The sequence below is a fragment of the Falco rusticolus genome, chromosome 4 (assembly GCF_015220075.1).
Source record: "Falco rusticolus isolate bFalRus1 chromosome 4, bFalRus1.pri, whole genome shotgun sequence".
Classification (NCBI taxonomy): Eukaryota; Metazoa; Chordata; class Aves; order Falconiformes; family Falconidae; genus Falco; species Falco rusticolus.
Genome location: NC_051190.1, coordinates 22,905,737 through 22,933,717, shown reverse-complemented (window position 1 = coordinate 22,933,717; position 27,981 = coordinate 22,905,737). Strand labels below are relative to the sequence as shown.

Below are 27,981 nucleotides of genomic sequence, written 5' to 3'. Positions count from 1 at the left end.
CAACTGCTTAGATAAGCAAAGGACATATCTGCAAATAAGCTCTTAATACCAGACATTTTCAACCATTTTTGATACAGGATGGGGGACAACAAAAAATTCCTGTCTTCAAACCCAGCTGCAAATACACCTGTGCACATTCACATACTGAAGAGAAAAGCAGCTTAAGTACTAATCACATCTCAATTACATCTTTCCCATCTTTAATGTTTATGATTCTTCAGTCCTTTTTAAGAAAAGGGTGTCATTAGAGCTTCGCATTCCGCTTTAAGAAAGGCTTTCTGAAGCTGAAAAGACTACATAGGTTTTGCTTTGAAACCTGCATGAATTTGAAAAACAATAAAAAAAAACGTGCTTTACTTTCTGTGCTAGGGAGGTCACTGAAATTCCTCAGGAAAATCAAACAGCAACTTCAAACCACAGCGTTCGTGCAATACATGGCTGCAGCCAGGGAGCAGAGCTGCACACACCGGGCACGGAGGTGGCTGGCCACTCGCTGCAGGGCGTGCTGCTGAGCAGCAGCGCCTGCCGAGCCTGGAAATGGTCAGAAGCCAGAGGCTGATGAAATATCATAAAATACATCCCACCAAAAAAGAAGAATATTAGTATATTTGGATTCAGTCATTACTTTACTCAACTGCATTCCGCTCCCACTCACCAACATGGAGCTGACGTCCCTTAGCACCAAACACCGCCCTGCTCAGCCTTAATAAAGTGGCAAAATCCAGGTGGGAAGCATCAGCGGCTGCCTGGGGCTGCCAAGGCCACATCAGCTGCTGCCTCTGTGCACACGGCGGCCAACAAGTTGCTTGTGCAAGCCATAAATATTAATAAAGCGATTTGTAACCCAACTGAGCACTGCACCTGCACATCAAAGGGTTCGTTTTGCTCCTGGTCAGCTCACATGACCCTCAGCTCTGGGCATTTCAACTCAGCATCACCAAGGGCCTTGCAAAAATAATAAGGTCCTTTAAAGAATGATTAGCTGGAGGGGGAAAAAAAAAAAAATTAAAAAAAGTGTTGCACTTCTCCAAAGAAGAATTCCTATAAAAGAGGGTTTGGGCACAGCCCCAATTACAGCAATGGCACAGTCTCTCCTACTGCAAACAACTGGGTTTTGTTTGGCTTTTTGTTCTGGTTTTGTTGGGTTTTTTAAATGTTGGAGTACCATTGATTTTTTTCCCTGTTTCCCATAGAAATCTGAGGAAATGGCTAAGGTGGCCTAGAAGATGTGTTTGTTCTCAAGTTAAATGAATGACTTTCTTGGACACCAAAGTGTCCGTTACGTGGACATTAAGACACTGTTAAATACTCTCAACCCAGAATCTCAGAGGCAGTAACACAACTGAAGAAAAGGAAGAAAAGGGCAGCAGAGAAGGAACACGGTGTGGCTTTAGAAAGAGGTGGTGCTTTTGATGAGTTCTGAAGTTCTCAAGCAGTAGGAGCTGATGAGTTCTGAAGTTCTCAAGCAGTAAACTGCTGGATTGATGGCACTGTAACTCCAGCTCTTGTATTTGTTCTTGGAAAAGACTGAGGGGAAACAAACGCATCAAAGAAACCTCCAGTGAAACGGCATTATTTGCCTGAGCCTCAAGAGGCGGAAGACTAATAAAATTTTGCAAAGTACTCCAAAGTGCTAATTGCCTTTTTAGTGCATCTTACAGAGCAGTGGCATTGCAGGGCATCTAAGTGTGAAGAACCGAGAGAGGGGCTACACATTCTCAGAACTTCTGTAGAGATTTTTCAAAAGATGTTTATTTCAAGGAACAGCTTGTGTACTATAGACTTTGGCTGCAATTTTGTGATGCTGCTTCTCCGTCTTCCCTCCTGATGTTAATAAATAAGTTATTTGATTACAGCAACTGGAGGTTTGAGATCAGTTCTGGCTGTAATGAATACGCTGTGCTTTCTGAAGAATGAAAACCACAAGGAAGAGCTGGTTCAGGGAATTACTAAGAGAGAAAAACTTGAACCCGGGACTCTCCAAGCTCAAATTCACCCCAGCTCAGACTAAGGACACTGCTCTTATCATGCAGTTTGAGCTGGCAAAACGAGACCGCTTTTGGTACAGAAATGTCCAAAGGAACCATGCTTCACCCCAGCTTCCAAATAAAGCCTCTTCTGTGATAAACCAGCCAGCTCAGAGCAGAGGTGAGTTATTTATCAAAGCAAACAGTATCACCTCTGGGAGCACGATGCCTTCTGGGATTTTTGTCTCTGATAAGCCACGTCACCAGGCTAGTGCACGACGGCACCAGGGCTGCATTTTTCCAGGTTGGCAGTCTCCGACCTTACATAAATGTTGAGGCCACTATGCCGTGACACAGCTATTTAAGGTGGGATCGATTTCTGTATGTAGAGAGCAACTGCATATCCAATCAATTTGAATGGAAACCACAAATGTTCAGTACTTTGGGGAAAAAAATCAAGGCTCACTCAGGTTCCTTTATATAGATTCAGATGTCCAAACATAAGACTTCAAGTGGCATTTGGTTTTGACATTGAAATAGTCAGATATAAAAAAGCCCTCCCATGGAGCAACAGAAGAAAGCATATGCTGCAAAAAAGGCCATTCTTTAACCACAGTCCACATGTTATCCAGCAGTGATACACCAGCAGTATAATCTTAATTAGCCGGTAAGAGTTTTTAGACAATCTGTGTAGACTTCATTTTGCCTGAATATAAAATTGCCTTTAAAAGATATATATAAACAGCAATGAAAAGTCAATGAAAAGCTGTCAAAAAGCTTCCTGCTGCTTCACATCTGCACCCTGCACTCTTCTTAAAACATCATCATTTAAGTGAAATCCTTCATTTTTTAAGCAGAAAAGCTGCTGTATTTGGGATTACAGCTCACAGTCAGCTTCCCAACTTGCCAGCACAGAAGTTTAGCAGAGGACACCTCTCCTAGAAAGCTCTGATCAACACAGCTCCATATGGGCTTCATCTTGCGGAAGCAGAGTCACTAGAAATATCCATAACCCAGTACGGCCATGAGTGCGCACTGGGCTCACCCCGCTGGCGTGGGGACCATCATTCCACTGACGGGGTACCACCACCCGTGCCACAATGCAGGGGGTAGGTAAGACACCATGCTGCAGCAGAGCCCGAGTTTCACCAGCTGAAGGAAGCTCCTGGCCGCGGCTGGCAGGGACAGCCAGGGGGGAGCCCTGCGCGGGGGTTGCCACGGCACGGCTGCCCCCTCTGCTCTGCTGAAATGTCGGGCTGGCCAGGGGGGCCTCCGGAACAAGCGTGGAACCAAGGGACAGCCCTGGGACACTTGTGAAGAAAGAGAACAAAGTGATTTGAGAGGGGGGAAAAAAATAGGCTGGAAAAGGAACAAAATATAGATATAAGATAGTCTGAAAGTTAATTAAAGGGTTGATTAGACATGTGGATTAGTGAAATTAAAGGGAGAGACAAAATACATTCAGGGAATTAAATTATAATTTATCTTTAACCAATGCTTAAAAGAGCATTTTCTTGATCATAGCCTGAGATATGGTGAGATAGCCAACGCCACTTCCAGACTTTTTCTATCTGGATAAAGTCTTCCATTGTAAAGCAGCTACTTGAAACGCCTCTACTTTTTATTTTTCATAGGAAGCCACTTTTCCCTGTTCCCAGAGCCAGGCCATCGGCAGGAACGTGCTGGTACCACAGAACCAGCTCACCTAGCACTATCCATCACCACCACAGCACAGCAGTCACCCTTGCCAAGCAGCACCAGGACGTCCCGACACACCAGAGCTCTAGCACAGAAACAGGGGAACAGTCAATCAGAGCGGCTCCCAGCCTTGGGCGGGTGAGCAGAGCAGCTCGACAAGCTCTGAGCTGCTCTTCATCAGCCCTCTCCAGCCCTACATCAGGCTGCATCAGCCTAAAGGAAGGCAGCAAGAGCAAGGTGGCTGGGGAGAAGAGCTGGAGCCCCAGAAGGGCCCACACCACAACCATGCTCCCTGCAAGCAGCACACATTTCACAGGAGGCAAAGACAACGTCTGTGCCTAACCTTAAGCAGAACGTCTTATTTTCAAACCAGATCTAGACTGTGGATGCCTGCTTTGTCATACATGGGCTCTCCCAGACAACAGCAAACAACTAGAAGAGTGTTGCACGTTCATCATGAGTAAGGAGACAGCTTCAGGGCGTACTGCGGCATCAGTGTCAGCATCAACCCCAGCTCAGGTTTAAAATTAACATCTCCATGTTTGAACTGCCTATTACCCAAAGTTTAACCTGTTTCAACCCCGTGTTTACACAATGAAACAGGTATTTAGTCTTTTCCTGATAATAAAATAACAGAACAATTTGCTTATTTACCAGCTTTTTATTATTAACGGGCCAAAGATGAAGTGACCAGGGACTACTGAGAGCACAGTGATTCGCAGAGGGCTATTTGCTGCTGGCATGTCAGGTCACGTGCTGATGTAAACGCCTGCAGCATCGCATCATACATGACCAGCCAAAGCACCTGCCTGGAAAGAGAAAGGGGTATTGCCAGCCTGACATTTTCATTTAAATAATGAACATTGGTAAAGTATTAAAAGAATGCCAATAGTCTCTGTTATAAGAGCAAGCTAGATGGCCGCCTGATTCCTTACAGATTGAAAATATATGAATCTTGAAACACCAAAGGGAAAGGAAACAGAACAGCCTGCAATATAAACAGCTTATATATATCTTCCCAATGTCCTGGCTCTATGTGTAAACCACTTAAAATGCCATACTGCAGTTCGTATTTTCAGCTCAGATATCGTTGAATATACTAGAGCAAATAGTGCAGGTATTTCAAACACTGCCTTGATAAATAACTTTCCTAAGAACATGTAAGAAGAGTAAAAACTCCATTGATTATAATTTACTACCTGCTTTGATTTTGCAAAGTGGGGTGCATATACCCGGTTAGAGTGACTTTCTTCTCTCGTTGATCTTCTTTTCTTGCAGGAAAGGTGGTCTGAGGAAGGCTTCGATAGCTTCGGAGGCAGACCAGGGAATATTTTTGGCATGCCTGGAAGATCACTAGCAATGCATGAAAGCCATCTTCCAAGAGTGTGAAGGGTTCAAGACGTTTGTCATCCTCTGTTGTCTGAGGAAGGATAAGGAATGAAGAAGGCAGGGAAGGGCGCGTGATGGAAGAGGCCTCTTAGAATTATTTATGTGCTGCTACTCCCCCATGGCTATGAAAGCTGTTCTTTGCATTAGCACAAAGTGAAAAGGGACTGTGAAGTATGGAGGGTACAAGATGAGGCAATATTTTGTATTTCCTCCTGGGATGTAGGATTTCAGTGACAGAAACTGGAATAACTTACTGCATTCGATTATATATTACCCTTCAGATGCAGAAATGCATTTAGAGCTGGCCCCAAATGAAGTTCCAACAAATTCATCCTACTTTGCAAAACAGACATATCCCATGGGAAAATCTCAGTGTAATCACAGTATTTCTATTTTCCATGGGGAAAGTCAAAATGACAGCAGGGGCTTCCTCTGCAGAAGGTTTTTATGAAATTCATTTTAATTCCTTCAGGAAAACTGACAAGACGCTTTGCACCACACACTGGAATAGGCGCTGTAGGCGGAGGTGAAATGGGAGGCAAGATTCACAGGCTCCACTTCTCCCCCTGGGTAGTCTGGGAGGCAGGAGAAAAGCGTAGTGAAGAGCAAAGGCACTCAGATGCAATCATCTAGGAAGCCTGGTTTCACTGCCCCCCAGCAGAAAAACGGGACTTAGAAAGAATTTCCATCTTATTGTCCAGAAGGTTTGTTTACATTTTCACAATCAAAGTTGATTCTGTTTCTGAAATCATCAATTTCTTTGGTGAAACAAACATGATTTTCTAGCCCACTCTCTATGGCAAATCTTCCTTAGTCATAGATTATTTTTTCCCCTCTGCCATGGCTCAGTCTTTGCACCCTGGCCACTTCTATCAACCTTCATTTTACGGCTTTTCATCTCTCCTTCTCCCAGTCCTCACACCTGTCTTGCTGTTTCCACGGACTTGTTCCTCCCCTTTACTGTCCAGTGAACCTGGACTTTTCTCCTTTCCCCCTACTCCTCCCCAAAACATCAGCTTTTGCTCTTCAATAGGACCTTCTCCTCAAGCTTCCTAATGCACATTGACATACTTTTTCTCCATTCCCTTAACACTTCCACCACTGGGTGTTTGGTTTTTGTTTTTTTTTTTTTTTGCAAAGTCTATTCTTCCCAGCAGAAGATGGATGCGGAACAAACATGAATGCTCTTGCTTCTCTATTTCTGCTCCATACTGCTATCTTTACCAGGAGGAATACACTACCCTTGAGATTCAGAAAACCTGCCAAAGAATAAATGCAAAAACTGGATTGGGATGAATAACTTACTGAGTCTGCATCAAACCAGCTTCTTCACTTCTGCATCATGGGGCATGCAGATTGCAGAATGTGGGAGCATCCCCCAGGGGTGTCCAAATTTACTGGTAAAAGTAAAGGCTCAACAATACACTTCCCTGCTTTGAAATAACAAGGACTTAACCAATCATTTGTTTTCATCTAATCCGCATATTACATTTCACATAAACATGAAAGCAATGTTTTATTAAATTTGGGGTAACATTTTTAAAAGATGCTGGCAGTTATTTGTTTAGTAACAAGAATTGCCTATTTCAATTTTGTTCTGTCCTTGAAATGCAAGCTCCAAATGTTCAATAAATGCCATAAAAAGGCAGATATTTATCTTTAAAGTGACTTGTGCTATAACTGTGACAGCAGCCTGTTCCAAGCTATCCAATAATATTTCGCCAAGAAACTGGTTGTGAGATCATTCAGGAGGATAGAGTGCAAGTTTCTGCATGTATCAGCATGGAACTGGTCTCAGATTTCACATAAGCAGACACAAAGGTAATCATAATGTTGTTATTGTTACCTCTTTCCTTCTCCCCAAACTCTGCTTTATTGATTTTTCATGAGTCTATTTGAGCAGGAGGATTTATTCAGGCCCCTGCTAGTTCCATCACAGAGTTATAACACTGTTTGGGCAGACAGGCTTCTGGTGCTGCCCGGCGATCGGGTACGTATCCGAACCACGTGTTCCTAATGCCCGTCAGCTCTGCTGCGTTGCTAAATGACATCATAAGAACCCTATAAATCTACACCAGTTATTCATCTTCCAGTGATGACAAAAGATCAGAAAATGCATGTATCACATACATACCAATTCTGGGATTTTATTTTTTTCCTTAAATTCATATTCTTTAATGACATGCTTATGCTCCCTGTGTAGTCCAGAGGGAGAAATAGATGTTTCAAAAAGGCAACTCAGATCTCATCAGTCTTTGTTACTGCACAGGGAACAGAGCCAACTAACTTAGGACATCTGTTATGTCTTAGGTAGGAACATGCCTTGCTAAAGAGAGAGAGATTGCACTCAGTGTTTGGATAACCTAAAAATAAAGGCAGGTGCCTAGGGGGTTTCTCAACATCTAAGCCAGGCACCTAAGGAGTTTTACCCAGTAGCACAGGGGTGTCAGAAGTCCAGACACCACCTTCAGGACATCAGCCATTCACTCCTCTAAATGACATCCTTTCTCACCAGTTATTTTAAAAAAGCCACAGCAGCATAGACCATGCATACAGAGTAACAGATTGTCTTTGCAAAGACATGCTTTGCTTTTTCTTTTCCACCATCAGAAGTATACTGTTAAGCCCTAAATGTAATCCAAAACACCCCGAGGATCAAGTCCAGTGCATCTTCTACTAACTAGACCAGCTACAATTAAAAGAAAATCCTATTAAACCTGACAGACTGCAGAACACAAATTAGTACAACTTTAGAAAGCATTTTTCTTTGACTTTTCTGAAATGGGGAAACATTTGTTATTTGACAGAACAGCAAGGTAAAGAACACATTTCATAATATTGTGATTTAACATAACATCACTGGACACTACAAGGACAGATGCATGAATATTTGAGGAAAATAGAAATAAAAATGGAAACCACTTGAAGTGCTCAGATATTAAATTATTTTATTTCATTAGGGGTTTATATATTTATTTCTGCTATATTTGATCCAGAGAACAGGCTCTCAAGTAACTGAATAAAGGCCATCCCACTAGCAAGTATAATTATTTAACACAACCAAAGACAAAGCAACAGCCCTGCACTGCTGCCTCTCCATCCCCCCAGAGACCTCCATCCCTTCCGGCAGACGCTGAGCCACCCACCATGCAGAAAAGCACCAAAGCAGTGGTCTGCAGGACCAGCAATTCACCAAGAAAACTCCACGAGCCTCAAACCATGCTCTATACCCTCAAACTCCATCAAGGCACTGGGGGCGGCGACCCTCCCAAGAGCAGAGATACATGCTAAACACTGTTCCGACAACGTCTGGTTTTCTTAGGTTGGCTTTTGGTCTGCACTTCAAAAACATATTTATAGACCTATTTGTCAACACGTAAGCTCAGCTGCTTGCTCTCACTGAAATGCTGCAGAAGCTTTCTGCCCCTTGGCAGAGGGAGAGCCAAGGAACACGGTTTGTGAAACACAATTCCTTCAGCTAAATAAAGTTATCACTGTGGACAGCACGACACCTTTGCCCATCTTCTTCCAAAACAATGACTCATTGAAATGAATATTTGAACAGTGACTCTGTTAGAAGGGGGGTTCTGTTAGCTGCCACAAAGAACAGAAATCATAGATCATAAGGTTTGGGCGTCATTGGATGCTGTGTGGTAACACCCATTGCCAGCGTGCTGTGCAAAGCTCCACTAATAAATCATAAGTATTTGTTACTTATTAACCAGCCAATGCAACCTGTACCCACCACAGTGCATCACAGCGATGTCACCAACTTTTTTCACCTTCCTTTCCCGTTCTTGGCCTTCTTTTAACCTTGAGTTATGTTGTAAAGTGACTGCTCCTTATAATGAGTATTCTAAACCCACTCAGTAGGGCTTTAATGGATCAAGGGGAAGAAAAAAAAAAAAAAAAAAAAAAGAGATGTTTCATTAACATCAGAATGTAAGACAAAAAAAATAATCAGGATTTTGTACTTGGCAATAGGAATCAGTACTCTATTTGAGATACACAGACAGAATAGCCTCCTCTCCCTTCTTAAAACACAGTTGTACAACTCCCTCGCAGCAATGATTTAACTCTCTCATGTTATCCAGCCCTAATTTGTGTTAATGGAATTCCCAACAGACAGCATAAAAATTAAGTTCTGTTACAAAAATGCAGATTCAGGATCATAGCAGGCAGTTGAACAAACCTACAGGAGCCTACCAGAGTGCTGCGTGAATCACTGAGGGATGATATAGCAGCTCTTGGCTTTTAACAGTGTCAGCCTCCACAGAAGACAAGTGCTGAATTAGAGCATCATATTATCATACACCACGCTGAGGATTTCACAGGAAGTATCACGAGATGATTCAGATCACCAGAAACCCAAAGCAAAAGATTCAGATCTTTTTAGAAACACAACTCAGTGCAGAAAACAAATATCGAGACTTTAGGAAAAGCTGTCATGTCCTCACATTCAGATGGTTAAAGGGGTTCAAAATGGTCTTTGCTACAGATAACAAACCCACAGAAAATTATTTCTGTAGAAGGTACTTAATTGTACGTACCTAATTTGGAAAGAAAGCAATGCATTAAGAGACAATACCATTTCATGCAGATAAAGCGGTTCATCCAATTTCAGTGGAGTGACACTTGTTAGACACAAGGGCAACATGTCTCCTACAAGTACATACGTGTGTGTACACATATGGGTTTTGCTAGCAAATATAAGCTGGGAAAAGCAAACTTAAAGAGAATCAAGTTTATATTGAGGGATAGTAAGTTCAGTACTCCTGCTGGGAAAAAGACATGCTTATGAGGGTAAGGAGAAGGATGCAAAATTTCAAGGGTCTGTTGTTTGCTCCGACAAAGAAGGGGGTTTGATGTTTCTTCTGTTTCTGAGCAAATTCAGCTCCTGCAGCATGTGCATCCAGGCCATCCCTGCTGCATGCAGATGTTCCCAACCTTACGTAACAGATGTCTGCACAGCACTCGAGGATCACGGAGACAGAAGAATTAAAAAACGGAATATTTCAAAAAAGTCTTCAGCAAGAAAGGAGAAAAGAAGATAAAGAGACTGTCGCAAGTGTTGTGCTTCCTATGTTAAAGTGGATTAAAGTTTATTCTGCTTTTTTGTTCTGTCAAGGTGACGACAGCCTTTTAACAAATATGACACTGCAATGTGAAGTCTTCAGAAGAAACTTCAGTGTATATAATCATATGAGCACCCTGGTACAAGAGCTTTAATCCATTTTGATCATGACTTTAGTACACAGAGAAAGGCGGCATGCTTTTCCAGAATTTTTTCTTCTCCAGTCCTTCCAAGGGTTGTGAACATCACCATCTAAACTAATTCTTACTTTGTAGATTAAGATCCTGTTACTGCCACGCTGCTCTGTGCAATACAACAGGTCTTGTTTGTGCAAGCAAGCAGAGCTGTGCTCAAAATCAGCCTTGCTGAGACAAAATACTTATCTCTAAGATTAAGTTGGACAAGGGAGCTATGGAAAAGTAGAAGAAAGAGGCAGAGGCAGCAGATGTATGGGTCTGCAGATCCAGGCATCCCCTTCCCTACAGCATTTCTGCTGCAGCCTGTGGAGTGAGCATCAAAGTCTCCACAAGCAAAGCAGCCGGTGTACTCATCTGTGAAAATGGGTAATTTTTTCGGAGAGAAAAAGATGAATAAATGCATACTAGAGCTTTCATTTATCTGTTAGGAGACATTCAAGTGGTCTTTTGCTAACGACTTCAATATATGTATTTCCTACAGATAGCAATTAACCTTCTGGTACAGATTAATCTTTAAAAAAAATCAAAGATGAATTAATCTTTGAAATTCAAGTATTCAGTAGTTTCATTAATAATCTGAAATTGTCCTTTAGATTTTCCATAATTAGACCATTCCCCTAATTTATTAATCCCACAGACTGCAGAGCATGTTTCAAATCTTCATCTCCTGCCACAATGACATATTCAAACCCGCTTGAAGTGCTCATAATAAAAGTCACTTTGTGAAGAATTATTAACTCAAAGGATCAAGCAAAGTCTTTATATACTAAAGCATATTTGAAAACTAAGCAGAGACAGCACTTTCTACTCATCCTCACAATTCCTAAGATCTTGGCTCAATCAGAAACAAGTTTGGATAAAACACTGAGTTTAGCATAATTCGTGTGCTACAGATCGAGGCCAAAGAGAGCAGGCGCGCTGGTACCTATAGACTAAATATTCCGTTCTGCCAAAATACACTGATTATGAGATACAAGGCAATTGTCTGAGTCCTAATAATGACTTATTGCCAGCGTGCCTCAAACTTTGACTAATTACGTCTGCTCTGGGGCTGTTCCTGCTCCTGGCAGATGCGCACAGTCCTAAGGGACCACGTAGCAGAGAACCAACACGAAGACCTCTGCTCTGCCACCTCTCCCGACTGTCCTTCTGTTCATTAAAAGGGGGTTGAGGGGGCAGGATTCATGTCAGCTCAGCAATCCCTACAGCCAGGAAAGCCCTCAAACAGCAAACTGCAGCCAGCGCTGCATCATCTTGTCACAGCCTGGGCAGCACGAAGAAGCCAGGGCTAAAAATACCTGGGAGCTTTATATGCACCTATTGCATTCCCTCACCTGCCCCAGGCTACAGAGCTTCCCAGGCCACCACCTTGTTTCTGTATTTACTTGCACGCTGGGCTCCTGGGCTTGGGAGCAGGGCTGTAGCAAGCCTGCCCGCACAGCCCTGCTGCTCCCCAAAGGCTGGCTGCAGCCTTGCTGGGTTCTGATGCCTGCTTTGAGCAGGCAGCCATGGCAATGCGCACAGCACCCAAACCCTGGGCCAGACCAAAGCCTCGACACCAAAATTAAATGGACAACGTTTTAAGCACCGCACTGCTCCTCCAGATGACCATCACATGCTTTAGCTCACTGGAAAATGAGGTAAAACGCACCTTACCCCTCTCCTGTCCTCCATCCCCAACGTCCCTGCAGGGTATGCCGAGCATGCGCTCCAAGTTGGGAAGAAGAGGTAAACCCACGGTCCCACTAAGGAAAAACTTCCTCTCTCTGCTGTTCCATTTCTGTTGCTTCTGGCATAAGTTTTCTAGTTAGCATGAGTTTTGACTGGCACCCCAAGCACCACATTAATTTACTCGCGTGGTAGCAACAGGATCATCACGAGTGTACCCGTCATCCCCTCCTCCCCATCCCTGTGGGGTCGCACCAGCATGGCACAGCGTGGCACGGCTGTCCCAGAGACACTGCGCAATCACACACCTCCGTCAGGACACCTGTATTTGGACCTATTTAAATATATTTAATACTCGAAGTGCAACTGATCTCAGTAATACTTCTCTGTCTTGTGAAACCTCCTGTCCTTTTAGTTTCTCATTAGAGGACTGCTCACTTCATGCGCTCAGACACATGGCTCTTGCCCACTGAAATGTTTTTAGATAGATCAAGGAGCTATTAACTACACCACAGCCATGAGTCAGTAAAATTATTGCTGCTTATTGCTTCTTCAGGAGGCTCTTTCCAAACCCTGGCATTACAGCAATCACCTGACAGCCTGGTTAATACTTTGCTATGCATAAAACGTCCCCAAGGAGACACAGCCATATCACGTACCAGGAAAGTAACACCCAAACCGCTTCACCCTCAGCACCATCTCCCCCGGAGCATGGGCAAACCCCATTGCACTGACCCCACAAATCCACACTGGGCAGGTTCTCACGGCCAATCCCCGAGGTGGGGGGACAAGGTGGCATTTCCCCAGAGGGGATCAAGGGCAGGACCTGCATCTCCCGGCAGCACTGCTCCATTAAGTAGCTAGACAACGGGATCTTCTTACACTTCCCAGGGTTTTAAAAACCAAGGAACTTGTTGACAGGTCTTAAATCCCCTCAGAACTTCACCTAAGCTTTATCTGTGTAACACAAAAAACCTCGGCGCAGCCCTTGGAAGAAAAGGCAGCTGTACTGAATCGGCAGCAGCACCGGGGATTGGATTATTCCAGTTTCCAGGCAAGGCAGGCTGCGGATGTGAAAGAAGTTTACGTGCTATCCCTGTTAGTGTCTTAATCTTGTAGGCATGACCTATATCACCATGCTTTTAAGCGGGGTATTCTTTTGGCTTCATGCTTTATTTTTATGAAGGACGTTGAATTACATGTTGACTACATGAACAGCTCCCATCATTAATTTAATTCTACAGAAGGTCTGTAAAATTATACAGTATTATTCAGCTAGAGTTTGTCCTTGACATATAGAACACTTTTCTGGTATGATTTTGCAACACTGGGTATTTGCAAATAAAGTCAATTTTAAATTATAATGAACACTGGCATTTGTCACTTCCAGCAGTATTAAATCCAAAACCATTATCTTTAATACCACATAAATATGCATTCAAACGAACAGACAAATTTATGCAAATATAGGTTCCTTCTGTGATATCAACATAATGAAACAATTCCGGATTCCCCTCTCTAAAGCCCCTTTCTTCTAAGTGCAGTCATCTTCTCCACTGGCTCCATGGATGACGCTGCCAAGAGCGATCCATCAGCTGCGCCACAGCAGTTTGGGAGCGACCCGACGCTCCACCTCACAGGCAGCACAGGCCATTTGTGAAAGCAGAGCATATGCTGTGGAACCAGCTTTCCAACAGCCGAGGAGATGGAAGCCTCCGATGGCTGCTTCAGAGCAACACCTGTCCCCTCCTAGTCCTGTCACGCACTCACTAATCTGGCTGGTGATTTACTTAATTCAATAAGTGAACTGTGGATGGTGTCACGCTGGTGTTATTTAATGCAACGCCAGGGCAGCTATAGGGTGAGGGACCTGCAAATTCACTTGGGGAACAACAACAGAACTTCCTGTTGTGCAGTGATGGTGGATGCCCCATCAGGATGTGTATCATCGAAGCCTGCCAGAGATGGGCCCTGCATATATCGCCAATAACTAATGACATCATCTGCTTGTTTTTCCTTACCAGCACAGGAATCAACTTCAAATATTTCAAATTCCAAACCTTTAGGATTCTAGATCGCAAATCAGCTTGCCATAGATTTATACTTCTATTCCCTGAGGTGCCATCTGACATGCTCCTGTGTTCTGGTGCCTCTGGGGAAATGTAGAGCTATTACCCTGAGGAATAAGTTGCAGGGATAAGGGTATGAGCACACTGACACAGCAGTCACACCTTCCAGATGGGTCTCCTCTATATTTTGTACAGGACAGGAAAGCAAGCTATAAAATTGGAGATTTGCATCAACAAAATCATGAAGATTCAACTCAATCTCATAAGCCTGACCCAGTGCAAGAGACAGTATTTCCCTGTTCTTTCGGTACATCTCTTGCTGGCAAGTGACATTGTCCAACACAGTTTGGCCTTCTTGGGACACCACTAAATGAAACCAGTAACAAGGAAAATGGGATGCATCACACCAAAGGTCTGATGTGCCTCACACCACACCGCTGCGTTTGTTGCCTCCATACCCCAGGCCAGTAATCTCTGAGCCTTCAAGTAAAAGGTTATTAATTTTCTCGAGTGAATTGGTCAAGAGAAATGCTAAAGAAAAGCAATACACATCAGGCAGCGATCTGAAAGGTGAACAGCAACAGTATGACACAAGTCAATATCTGGTAACAAGCAGTCTTCACAGAGTTTCTAGCTGTGGAGAGATAAAAGCTCAGCATTTTAAAATCTGTCTTCTACCCACGTCAACGTAATATAATGTCATCCAGTGGAATAGTAGGAGCCTGATAAGACTCAGGGTTTTCTATTTTCTACAGAAATGATTGAAAACCACTAAGGTTTCAAACTCTTTGAAACTTCATAAGCAATTTAGGAATGAGTACACCTAGGAGCCATGACAGAGGCATTGCAAAGAACTGGAGCAACTTTAGAATCAAGTATTTCTTCTAGAAAAATACAACAACATTTGGCACAGAATAACATTCATTACTTCTATAGCATTTTCTGGGGGAGGACAGACATTGCCTACCTGCCTCTCTGGAAATTTGCATGAAGGACTCGACTCCTTTTTCTCCATAATTCCCTTCAGATGCCAAAGTGGACACATAATTCCATCCCAAAGCTTTCACAATGTCCACCATTGCTTGTGCTTGGAAGGAATCTGGAGGAACCACACGTGAGAAGAAATCATAGCGCCTGTCATCACTCAACTCTGGTGCAGTTGAGGCATAACTGATTTGTGGGATCTGTAGAAAAAAATAATTTCTGATAAATATACACATTCACATACTCATTGCACTTCTTGCAGCAGTTAGCTAAAGCAGCTAGTTTCAGCTGAGCCTCGGTTCATCTTCATTGTATCCATCTATATTTCTCCAGCATGCTCCTTAACAATGTACAAGTCAAAGAAAAAAATCCTGTCATTACCCACAAGTTACACAAAATAAATCATTAATCAATTGAAAACAACTGTGTACATGTACATGCATAATTTCTTTCAAGCAATCTTAATCAAATACAGCACACACAAACTAAATTTTCTCTCTATGTTCCTTTTTATTGGTCTGGTTGTACTAGCATCAGGTTATTTGGGATCCTGAATGCAACCCAGTTTAAATCCATACCTGTCGTTGCTGGCAGAAGGGCAGAAGAACCCTTCATCAGCTTTCGGAGGATGAAGAAGCTCTTAAACATCAAACTGCAACTCCAGATTTAAACAAAAGGATGTTTATTTTTTTGTTCTTTGTTATGAGGAACAGTCAAAGATTGCTGAGCATGGACATCTCTGTCCCACATAGACAATGTGGTCACGATTCAGCTCTGTCCTAAAACTCTGCCTGCCCACGACAAACCAGCCATCACTTTTCCTTCTCATGGCAGAGTGCAGAGGAGACCGACAGTTGCTTTTAATAACAGAGACACCAGAATGTTGTTCAAGGCTATTTTCTCCTTGATAACAAAGGTCCCTAAGCAGTTATCAAGCTGACAGTATGTTAATCCCCAAAGCCATTATGCAATTGTTTGAGTAACAGTCTGGGACTGCTCCTTAAATTAAAGGACCTGCCATAATTCTCACTTGAGATGCCAAGGAAGGAAAAAAAGGATTTGCAATATACACAAACATGATCATATATAATGATTTGAGACTTCTAGACTGCAGAAAGGTCAGTATTTCATGCCTCGGTACAAGCTTCTTCTGCATTCTCATATTCTGTCACTGCACAGCATTCCTACAAGTATTTATGAGCTCTCCTGCCTTCTCAGAAGAATGCACGCTGTATTTCCCCAGGCTCAACACTGCAAAGGGCTCAGCACCTTTGGTTGCCACAGAACTCAGTAGCAGGTAAGAGCAAATGCAGCGTTCCCACAGAACACACACTGTATCTGTACATCTGTATATACTTTTACAATGACCACAGCAGGAAAGCAGACCCATAAAGCAAAATTGCTGCCAAAGACACAGCAGATAAACGAACTTACTCAAACCATCCAAAATTATTAAATACCCCAACATTTGCTGGGACACGTTCTTGTTTGTAAAGGTAATATCTACCATTTCTTTATAAACTGTAACAAACCATAGCACATGACTAAAGATCTGTTTAGCATCATTCAGCATCAGCCTGGAGCGAAGCACAGCTCGGGGCCCTTGCTGGAAGCCCCACACCGGCAGGACCCCTGCGCACAGGGAGCTTGCTGCAGGAGGTCCCAGCTGTGGTACCACCCTTGCTTGCTATGAATTATTAAACCTAAACAAACAAACTTTCAGCAGGCTGTCACTGTGGATGTTGGAGAGCTGAACTCCCCGTCACTTGGCACGGCCTTTGGATGTGTTGTGTCACTCCTTTGCATGTCTGCTGGTTTTACAAACGTTGAGGTGGCTAATCAAGCTGAAAGCTGGGATGCTTTAGGTTTTTAATGCAAGGCAGCATTCGTCTGCAAAGCCTTGCACATTTATTTTAGATCTGTGGCTTGTGGACAGCATGTTGCCAGCAAGATCTTCCAATGCTCCAGTCACAGAAAATTAAAAAAGTTAAAATTGCAGCTGCCGGGAAGAACACAGCATGGTGTTGACTGCTGGTACATGATTTACTTGCTCAGTATTTCGCCTAGGGGCCAACAAAGCTTGGGGACCACTCTCAAAGACAAATAGATTGATTACACCAATTTATATGGGTTCTTTATTTTTAATCTACCTTAGGGATGACTTTCAGCTAACACCAACTACTTCAGTTGCACAGAAAGTGCTGGACACCCTGGCCATCAAAAATAACTTAAATTCCTCATTTGTGTGTGCCTACAATTGCTGTGGTAATAAATGATGGGTGACATTTTAGGATTGCTCTCTTCTCATTTGTACAAAGCAGTTAACAGAGCTTACTCAGCTGCTTATCAGCTTAATTCATCTATTCATTGGATGGTATTATATTAAGTGGAACAGTTTACCAGGCTGACTTTGTAAGTGCTGTTTACCCGTAATTAATTAGACAAGCATCCAGTACACAACATACAGTCCCACACACAGAGACCCGTACTGATAGCTGAGTGCTGGGGTTTTAAATTATAAATAAAAGAAAGGATGAAATATGAATTACCATCTGTGGCAAGTGTTTGTATTCCAACTTGCCAACAACTGCTTTTTAAACTAAAAACCAGGAGCATATTCTGCACTTTTACAAAAAGCAAAGCTTCTACAGAATTTGTTCCATGGCTTATATAACTCAGCAGACTTTTTGGTTTTTCAGTCTTTTTCCTCTGTCCAGAAAATATTAACCACTTTGGGCTGTTTCAACCATTTGGCGCATAAAAGGCATACATTGGGGGTTTTTAACAACAGTTCTTATGATATGTAAAAGCAACATAAAGTTGTATGTATGAAGAATAGAATTTTTGTAAGTTTTTTGTCTGAATACAGGGATAAAAGTCCTGAAATGGATACAATATAGACTGCAGCCATCAGAGTTCAGCTTTGTCCAGTATGTCAGAGCATATTGCAGACACCTACAAAAGACGTTTTCCCTTCCCGCACGTCTCCCCGTGCAGGCAGGCGGCATCCCAGATGTCCAGACTGAACATCTGTTTGCATCAGCTAAAATCTAACAATTCAGCATTTCTTCTCTTCCTTTTTTAACATTCACATCCAATTGGATGTGGACAAACCTCCCACAGACTCAGCTGGAAACCTTGCTCCCGTACTTCACACCATATGTTCCTCTGCATTACTGTCTTGTTTTTACTAAGAGTGACTTTAGTTTGGCAAGCATAACACCACGTTAACTCCAGTCGAACCTCAATGGCCAGGCACCTTCTCCTCACCGAGATCTCGTCACAGGGCTCGTGCTCATCAGACCAACATCCAAAAGATGCTGCTCTGTGCTGATGGCTGCTCACCAGGTAAGATCACAGACATGCACCTTCAGTGTGTGAATGTTGAAGTACACTTGAAAATAAAAATGGATTGGCCCAGTTCATCAAGACCCAACCCCAAACTGGCCCAACGTCACCGTTGCCAGGGACGGTGCAGATGGTCTCCCCACGTAAGGAGGATGAGCAGGGGTCCAGGGAGAACAAGAAGAGCTAATTCATCCCCTTAGCTTCTCTCAAGCATGTGCTGGTGCTTCTCAAGAGCAGCCCAGGCCTCCCCTGCCTCCCGGCTCACATCGCACAAACCAGCCTCCTGCCCCCAGGGGCCAGGCGAGCGGCGGCTGGATGTGCACAGGCTGAATTTCACATTCAAAGTTGCAGAAAAAGCTTTTAATAAGGCTATCCCTATAAAACCACAGTTAAATAACTGGATGTTTAATAACCAACTTTTCTCCACCCTGATCGGTTTGTAAAACCATCATTTAGCACCCCAAAAGGTGCTGATGATCAGCTCTATAATGGGAAGTCTTCCCTTGGCACACAGACACAAGATGGATAAGCAAAAGGCAGAACAGGCTGCAGTACAATACCAGGGATGCCTGAGCAGTAGATGACCTTAAATTTAGTCCTACTGCTATGTAGTGAGCCCCCTACATTTCCTCTCAGATGTACCAGTTGCTGCCAGTTTTCCTTCTGTTTTGGGTTTGAAAGCTGCTGATACGGTTCAGGCTTGTAACCAATCTGACAGGGCTGGCTGTGGCACGCTCTAACCACGCAAAAACCTGGGTGCTTATCCACTTCACCCAACTTACACACGAAATAGACAGCACCTAAACAAAACGAATTGCATCCCCCCTTCCCTATAGCTCTCCACATTTTTACAAGTTTTTAAACACATCACTCCTCTTCTTAAGCCATGCTCATTGTCCCTTTGGTCCTGCAAGGGTCCAGTCTGAGACATCACATCCTGCTGCCTTGGAAAGAACTGGGATGTCAACAAACCCAGCAAGCATTGCAATGACTTTATGTCACAATCACAGCACAGAATATTTTACATGAGGAGGTTGGTTGGTGTTTTGTTGCTTTTTTTAAATTAATCAGATAAATATTTTTTGTCTCTTAACTGATCTGTTTTTCTTTCATTTTGGTAAAATCTCCTATTTGTCATTGATACCCCACATTCAAAACTTTAGTTTAAAGAAGCAAGCTTTCTCTCCCATCACATTTTTCCTATTTTCTGTTCTGAAACATGTCTGAAAGAAACATCAAAAAGCTCTAGGGAATTAGAGTCTGCTTTCCAAATGGCTAAAACGTCTTGGCAGAAGAGTTGTGATCCATAAAGCACAGAGAAGAACACCCGCCCCGGCCCGTTACACAGCAAGGCTGTGGGTGAGAAAAGCCTGTGGTCCTTCTTCACGTGCTGCATAGCAGCCAGCATTTGCAGAAGAGGCATCCTGCCTGAGCCCTCACCACCCCGATGAGTCTCGGCTGGAGCTGGAGCTTTCTGAAGGACACTCAGCTGCCGGCAGATGAGTAAACAGGTCACTGACGTGGGAGGCAGATTTTCCTGAAAGCAGCCTTTGTGTTTACAGAACTATGGCAAACATCACACTCAGAGGTTTCTGTGCCGTTTGCCTGGCTGATGTTCTGCTTACAGTGAGAGTGAGTGATTTAACACTGGGAACATTGCATTAGTCAGTGATTAATTAATGTTAATTTATTTTTAACATTGTGCATTGTTCTTAATTTATTTCATTTTCTTCTGTTAATGAAAAGCGCTCTCTGGATCACTGTTGGTTGTCTCTTGCTTGAAAAGCAGGGCCCATTTGTGAGCAGCTGCACCAGAAGCAACAGCAGAAAACACACCAAGGATCAACACATCTCACTGATGGTCTCCCCAGTCACTCTTCGTAACATCAAACATCTTCCAACTTCAGGTTTGGGAATACGTATCTCAGAGTACAAAGGAATTGAAACCACAAACTTGTTCCAGTTCTTCGTTTGAAACTTTTTGTGTATTATCGCTTCATCCCGTACCCTCCTCCCCACTGATCAACTGACCGTTCTTTTCAAGCAAAATGACAGAAAACAGCAAGCTCCTTGCTAACAGGCAAGTGTCTCAACTGGAAACACACAAGAGACCCAGTGCCAGAAGACAAACCGACCCTCCCTGAAGCTGCAATAACTGCCAGAAGCACTGGGCTTGCTGCCCACACCCTCATCACCTCTGCCTAATTCTGCCTGCAAATTCCCTGGCATGGCCAAGAACCTCACAAATCAGTGCAATCGTAAAAATAATTATTCCTGCTATGCTACTTGCAATGCGATTGCGAATGTGATTGAGTTAGGCTACATCTCCTCAGTAACTTATTAAAAGATTAATAAAATGGTGCACCTGAACCCAGCTCACCAAATGACAGTAGACAAAAAACTTCAGAAAAGGCAATTTCCCAAAGGACCATGTGCAATTAAGATAATGCATGAGCATACCTATTGAGATATTAATGAGCTCCCACCAGGGTAATATTAAGTTCACAGTTTGCTGCATTTTTACTTTCAACTTCCTATTAAGTTTTATTGATATGATTTCCTGATAATAGAAAAAAAATCCAACTCAACACCCTACTCCAATAAAGCCTCTTGAACCCATCTCATTTGGCAGCGCAGTGTCAGTCTACACAAAGTGCAAAATCCTGCCAATAGCCCAACTTCACAAAAATAAGATGCCTGAAGACTTTTCACTTGGCTGCAAAACTCTTTGGTGTGAATTGGTGGATGACTAACAATCTCGAATCTGTTTAGATCTCAGATTTTATTCATGTAGAAATTTATCATGTCAGGATTTAATCATCAGTTAGTACAACTGCTCTTTGTTCACCATTTATATCTCAAATTGCATAACAAACAGCTTCAGCATCCTGTGAACTGCATGTAATTGTTTTCATTGCCTTGAATTAAAATTATTTGAAGTTTCTAACGAGCTGTTTTCTCTGGGCAAAACTCCTCTACAGTTTCTTCATTTTCACTTTGTTCCACACAAGAGAATTTTACCCAGGATACAAAATAAAATCTGATTAGGACTAAAAGCTTGCAAAGGTAATAGGAAAGAGTCTCCTGCTGATTTCTGCTGGGCTGGAGGGGGCATTGGGGTTCCCTCTGTTTCACCAGGAGCTGATGCCAGTGGGGTGGCACGCTGACCGGGGGGGTGGGGGGCAGGGTGCATGCTCGCACGGCAAATTTTTCCCAGGGTGTCAGTCCGGCAGCATGTGCCCTAGTTCTGTCCTGAAAGGTGCATATGAAACACAGCTCTTGCTCTAGGGCTCTTAAAAGACTAGGGAATAATATTTCCAACAGTCTTGGGTAACGATGAGAACAAATCCTTCTGAAGTGCTTTGATAATCCCCCCTTATTATGTTTTATGATGAAATTTCAGAAGTAGTGCGTTTCAAGCTGGTTTTTATACTCAAAAATCAAATGTTGACAATGAGAAAATGAAGCAAAGCAATTAAAAAAAGTTTTCATGTAAATCAATTTTAAGAGCAATAGAAAGTATTTCTGAGCAGCTCTGCCATAGTCTATAAGGTGTTTGCACATGGCAAACCTGTTGCTGCTGGGCAAAAGTCACACCACAAGAGCAACTTCTGAGCAGTGAACAAAAGCAGCACATCTAAAGAAGGGCATTTGTATAACAGAAAATTTTCAAACCCATTAATCTATTTACAGTTCACCTCAGTTTCTCTCACTCTGTTTACCAATCACTAAAGCTACCGGTGTTCAAACAAGGTCCTGTTTGCTCACATTACCACCTCTCTTATGTTGTCCCACAGTGAATTCTTAATGATGTATTGGAGACCAACACAATCACCTACAAGGGAATCAGATAGATATTTCATAAGGTACAGAAATACAAATATAAACAACATCAAATACAATGAGGAGCTGAGCCTGGAGGAAGAAAAGTGCATCTCATTAAACAGAAATGTCTTCAAGAGCAACAAAAGAAACACTAAGAAAATAAACCAAATACATGATTTATGTACACAAATTTTGCCTGTATCCACGCTGGCCCATTCCACCGAACCTCACCATGCTGTGTGAGCTCCATCCCACACTACTTGTCCTTCATTCCAGCTTGAACTAATAGATGAATGACACTTCTCCCAACTTGACCTCATAGACCACAAGGACTATAAACGTGCCCATCAAACAGAGTAAATCTCACTTTCCAAAGCATTTTAAAGGAGAGATTTTCAAAGCCTTCAGCATCTGCAGTTGAGGACCTATGTCAGAGCTCCCAAGCCTCACAAAAGCTCCCAAAAAAGAAAGAACTTACAAGTGGGATGGCAAAATTCCACGTTTATGGAGAACTACAGGTGTTCTTGACAAATCATCAGTGAAAAACTGGACAAGGTCACTGCTTTGTGGACCTCTCAGTATCAGATTATTCAAGAGTGACAGTGATAGGAGAATAAAGTAATGTCAGGAAGGGTAATGGACCGACAAAACATGGGGAACTACAGGGAGAAGTTATCTGTAATTTCATTTCACTGAATTGTCTAGCTGTGTGGCAGAGACTTCAGTTTCAACACATAATGAATAAACATTAGAAGCTCCATGCAGATTGTTGGGTGGAAATGAAGAGGGAAGGCCAGTCCTATCAAAGGACTTACTGTAATTGAACAGTGCAGTAATAGACCTTAACAGAGCTGTTTGAGAGCAATACACCACTGGTCTGATGGCCCGACAATATGGAGCAATGCAGCACACTGTTGTGCTTCCAGAGTGATGGTTCTGGTTAATAAGACCTTTTAAAATTCACAACTCCTTGATTACCAATATTACAATGGATGCAATCTATTACTGAAACAAACACCTCCAATGCTACTTTGGTTTTTGGTTTTTTTTTTTTCAAATAACTGGCCTTCTAATTGAATGCATTTTTTGTTTTAATTCATTTCCAACCTGAAAAGCCCATATGAAAGAGCCCATTTCCAGACACATAAATCAGCCTGTATCCCTAGCATAACTGTGACAGCACTAAAGTGGAAAGATGCTGTGAATAATGTTGGCAAGCTGGGAGCATTTTCTGTGTCTACAAGGTCTCTCCTGCTTCCTTTTCTGGAATAAGAGAGTAATCCAGAAAAAATAATTGTAGCAATTAAGAGAACAATAATTAGTACTGTCCACATGGCTCGTGGGAGCACTTTATCAGCTCAGACAGAAAGAAAAAAAAATATAAACACGTAGTAAAATAAGAGGTGTCCATAAATATGAAATATTTCATTCCCTATATTTCATCTTGATGACCTGTACCTAGAGCTAGGTCTACTTCTGACAATGAAGCATAGCTGGGGCTTTCATAGCTGCAAAATAGGAGGTGGTCTCTTAGCTTTTAAATGATAAAAAATCCTTGGATAGATGACTTGAAACCAGGATCTAATGAAAATTAGTCTTAGTGCGAAACTATGCACCTTTTCTCCTTATAAGGCTGTACAAAATACTATCCTTCTAATAAATAAAGACATAATACCTGTCTAAACAAGTTTACATATTGTGGGTTAAGAATTGTCCATTTATACTTTCATCATTAATACTTTCATTTATTTAATCTATGCATTAGGATGCTCACGCACACAAAGACAAATACCTGTGTCTCACTAAATGCATTCCGAGTGGCTAAAATCCACAAATTCTTGTATCGAGTCAACTAATAACGAGCCTACAGGCTTACTTTTCTTCCTACACAGGCATAAATGAATTTTTTATAAAGTCTTTCCCATGACGCTGCCTCCCTTTCACAGCAATGTTCTCCCATTCCTTGTGCCTACAGGCACTTTAAGCTGCTCCCACTCAACCGGAGAGCTAGTCCTGGCCCTTCCATACTGCCAAAAGACAGTAAAAACACTTGAAACAATAAACTAGAGAAACGAAAAGTCTCATCAGTCCTGCTTATCAATTATCCAGCAGGGGACAGTACAAAAGTGAAGTGGGTAGCATAAAGCCTGGGTTGCAATTCCAGGGTTTTGTCCCTAAGGCAAGGCCACCTGCATCACCTTCACCTAAAATACATGGCCACTGAAGACCTGCTCAAAGACCTACTGCAAATGGAGAGGCAAAGTCATGGCGCAGCGATACGGACAGAACCTGCTTTGCTGAATGTTTTGCAATTTACAGCTCCGATAAGTGCCTTTTTTGCAGTTAACAGTCTAATAAGCTTTTCCACAGGCAAAGAGTATTCTTTATAATCAAGCTCCTTTGAGCAGAGTCTATGAACCAATTCAAAACGTTTCTGATACTTAAAAATAATTCATTCAAACCTTTGGTCCAAGCTGTGCCAGAAAGCACAGTTCCCGCTGTACTGCTACTATGAAAATAGAACACCTTTGAGGAAAGCAGAACAGGATTTCAGCACCGCTGTCAATATGCACATTGTTTTAGAAATAGGTGAGGCCCAAGTGGAATTCAACTGTTCTTTCACTTTGTGTCCTTTAGAGAATTACTTAAATAAAAACCTCAGCCTGTGCTGTAGCTTGGACACAAAAGCTCCATACGTACTGAACACTGCTCCTTTAAGGGCCAAAAATGTGTTCCTCAGTGTATCGAAAGACATCGTGTTCTTCAACATTTCTTAGCTGTTGTGCTACACACACCCACAACAACATAAAAAAAGCTTCTTTGTGTTTGCAGGTATGATTTATGTTTGCAAGACCAACTGTCATCATTTGAATTGTTAATTTTTCCAGTAGACTGTCATACCTTGGGACTTTTTTTGTTTAAAAAAAAAAAAAAATATGCAGAAAATGACCAGAAGTCAGCATTTGAACTTAGACTAAAATGGAAAAAGATCTCTAGATACAGACTTGCCCCATGTGTCTGTACAAATTCCAATTTGGGCATAAAGTCCTGTTTATGTAATCACAAAGATCACTTCTAAGTGATCATTTCTCAGAAGAAAGATTCATTTATATTACTTACATTTTAATTTCTCTTGCTTCCTCTACATTTTGATTTAGCAATAGTAAATTCAAAATTTAATTTATACTTTTTTCTTATTATTTCTAGCCCTAGACCTACCAAGATCCTGCTGTGTTTTGAGGGAAGGCTGCCTGGAGGCCAACCGTCCCTCTGGCAGTGGATGCGCTGTGCAGCCAGTCCCCGCAGTATCATGGGCGAGGCCGGGAGCCGCCGGGGTCCCCCAGCCCTTTGGGTACCGCAGGGGGCATTTGCACACACCCCAAGGCTGGTGGGGCACGAGCTCCCACCCCCATGCAGGCTGGCCTGTCCCCCCGGCACACAGACAGACAGAAGGCAAAATTTCTGTGTCAGCCGACACAACACACTCATCCAGGTACAGGGAACCTCTTTAGAGCTCCCATCTGCAAACGGACTATTTATGTACTGCACCAGAGAGATTATTGATAATAAAGACAAAGGCACGCGTACTGTTATCAAACTTCAGCACTTAATGTTTTTAAGTGAAATATTTAACTTGTCGAGAATTTTACTATTATGAAACTTCAGCACTTAATGTTTTTAAATTAAATATTTAACGTGTCGAGAATTTTAGCTGGCTTGCTCATAAACTAGCAAGGTGATAAAGCTTTACTGGCTTGCAGACCTTGTGCATGAGATATGACCAGCACAGCACATTTGATTTTACAATACTAACTAGAATATTCCTCCTAGGATGCATCAGTTAAAACATCAGTGGTGATTGCCCATCTATTGCAATGCAAGAAAGCATAGCTCTTCATATTTTAACTCCAGCCCTGATAGAATGAAAGCTTGAGAGCAGCATTAAAATAATAGATGGTACTTTGCTAGAGGTAATTTGAAATCTTAACAAAGCATCAAAGGATCTTGACTATTATGAGCTAATACTTGAAGCCAATTTTTAGCTGAACTCACGTGAGGTGATGGGAGTACAGGGACCCCATAACCTTTCTACTGTCCACATTTTTGTAATCATATGGTACAACAAAGCTGCTTATACAGCAATAGTCTTTTCAAGCTCATGCTGCGATTCAAATTCAACCTACAAATAACACATGGATATTCTGTCACACTTCTATCCCATGATGCACCGCAATGTCTAAAACAATTACAAAGATATGGTATGAAAGACAGAGAATGAACAAGTTTAAAAGAGGCATATTCTGTGTTCTTTGAGTTTGTGCTAAGACTGAATCTATGTTTGGGGTTGTTAACTTCAATCACGGGCTACAAAAGCATCAGTGCACGTCCAGCAGATGGAACGGGCAATGGTATTTCAAAGGGAAGAAATGAAGGTCTGTCCATTGAACGCTACAGATAACAAATAACTTGTGTCAGAAATGCAACTGTATTTGCACCACGTTGCTAAGATGAAGATTAACCCTTCAGGCACTCGGGAACGGGAAAGGCACACATTTTGGAGAGGCTGATGTCAAGACCTTCCAAGCCTTGCCCAATGAAGCAGAGGGCAAAGGAGGGTATGACTGATCTTACACAGTTTGAACACATGCTTCAAGACATTCTCAATGCCAAAACCTAATCCCTTGAGGACTGGAGCCTGCTTCCTACATCAAGCAAGGCATTCTCCAGAGGGTCACTTCAACCATTCAAGGAAGAAATGAGCAGAGAACCAGAGCCGATATGTGCCCCACAGGCAGTTATGGGAGGTGATAGCAGTAGGTAACTTGTTTTCTTCTCCTTTTACGTATACCGCTCCCATACACTGTGTCAGAACACTGTGAGAGGTCAGTCACTGTGAACAGATAGAGAAGCAACACGCATACACCAAGTATATCTATATAAAGCATAAATATGCTTGTGGTGATTGGAGCTCTCACATCTAAATATGGATTCAAAAATTCCAATTATTTTGAAAATAAATCAGAACCAGAAGATAAACACAGCAAAGCAGCTTTTATGTTTTATTTATGTGTACACATTGCTCCATTCATCGCAAACATATAATTGAACCTTATATTGTCTATGCATATTTTAAGAGGTTTTTAATCTGCAAGTATAAATCTCATTGATTTTGAAAGTAGATAAAGTAGAAACTATATAAAGGCAACCACAGTAAAGGCTTACTCGGCAGACAGGCTGAAATATAGAAAAGCACAATAGCATAACATAGTTTTTGGAAAGTAATATGCAAACACAGACATACATAAACCCACTACATAGTGGAAACAAATTGTAATGTGGTACAATGTGAAACAATCATCCTTCAAAGCTTAGTTATTAGACTAAATGAAAGCTGTTGAGTTACTGTTTGAGCATATCTCATAATTGCATTTCTAGACAAGCATCCGTTTATGCGGTGGGAAATAAGGCTGTGATTTGAATATTTATTCCTAAATTTTCAATATAGCAGTGTCTTACAGTCAAGGAGAATAAAATCAATGGCCTTCTTGCCTTTACAGAATAAGACAGCTAAAATCTGTCAATACAAATTATCTATATTAAGTGTTTATTTACAATTTCATTGTAAAGTAAAACTTGCGGCAAGCAGCTGAATATCACCATGAGCAAAACTGAGTTCCTGTGAGTGGCTTTCACTTATCAGATGTTGCAAAATTAAGAAACTATAGCCGTAAAAATGTTTCCAAACCATCTTCATTTAACCA

The 27,981-nt window shown here is 42.2% G+C and overlaps 1 protein-coding gene across 3 annotated transcripts in view; it reads right to left on the bottom strand.

Annotated features, from left to right (window-relative positions):
• GRM7 (glutamate metabotropic receptor 7) overlaps positions 1-27,981 on the bottom strand; it is a 304,155-nt gene that overhangs the window by 186,131 nt on the left and 90,043 nt on the right. For all 3 annotated transcript variants that reach the window (XM_037387351.1, XM_037387352.1, XM_037387353.1), the window contains exon 2: positions 15,030-15,246. In XM_037387351.1, coding sequence (XP_037243248.1) covers positions 15,030-15,246 — 217 coding nt within the window. The remainder of the gene's footprint in view (positions 1-15,029; positions 15,247-27,981) is intronic.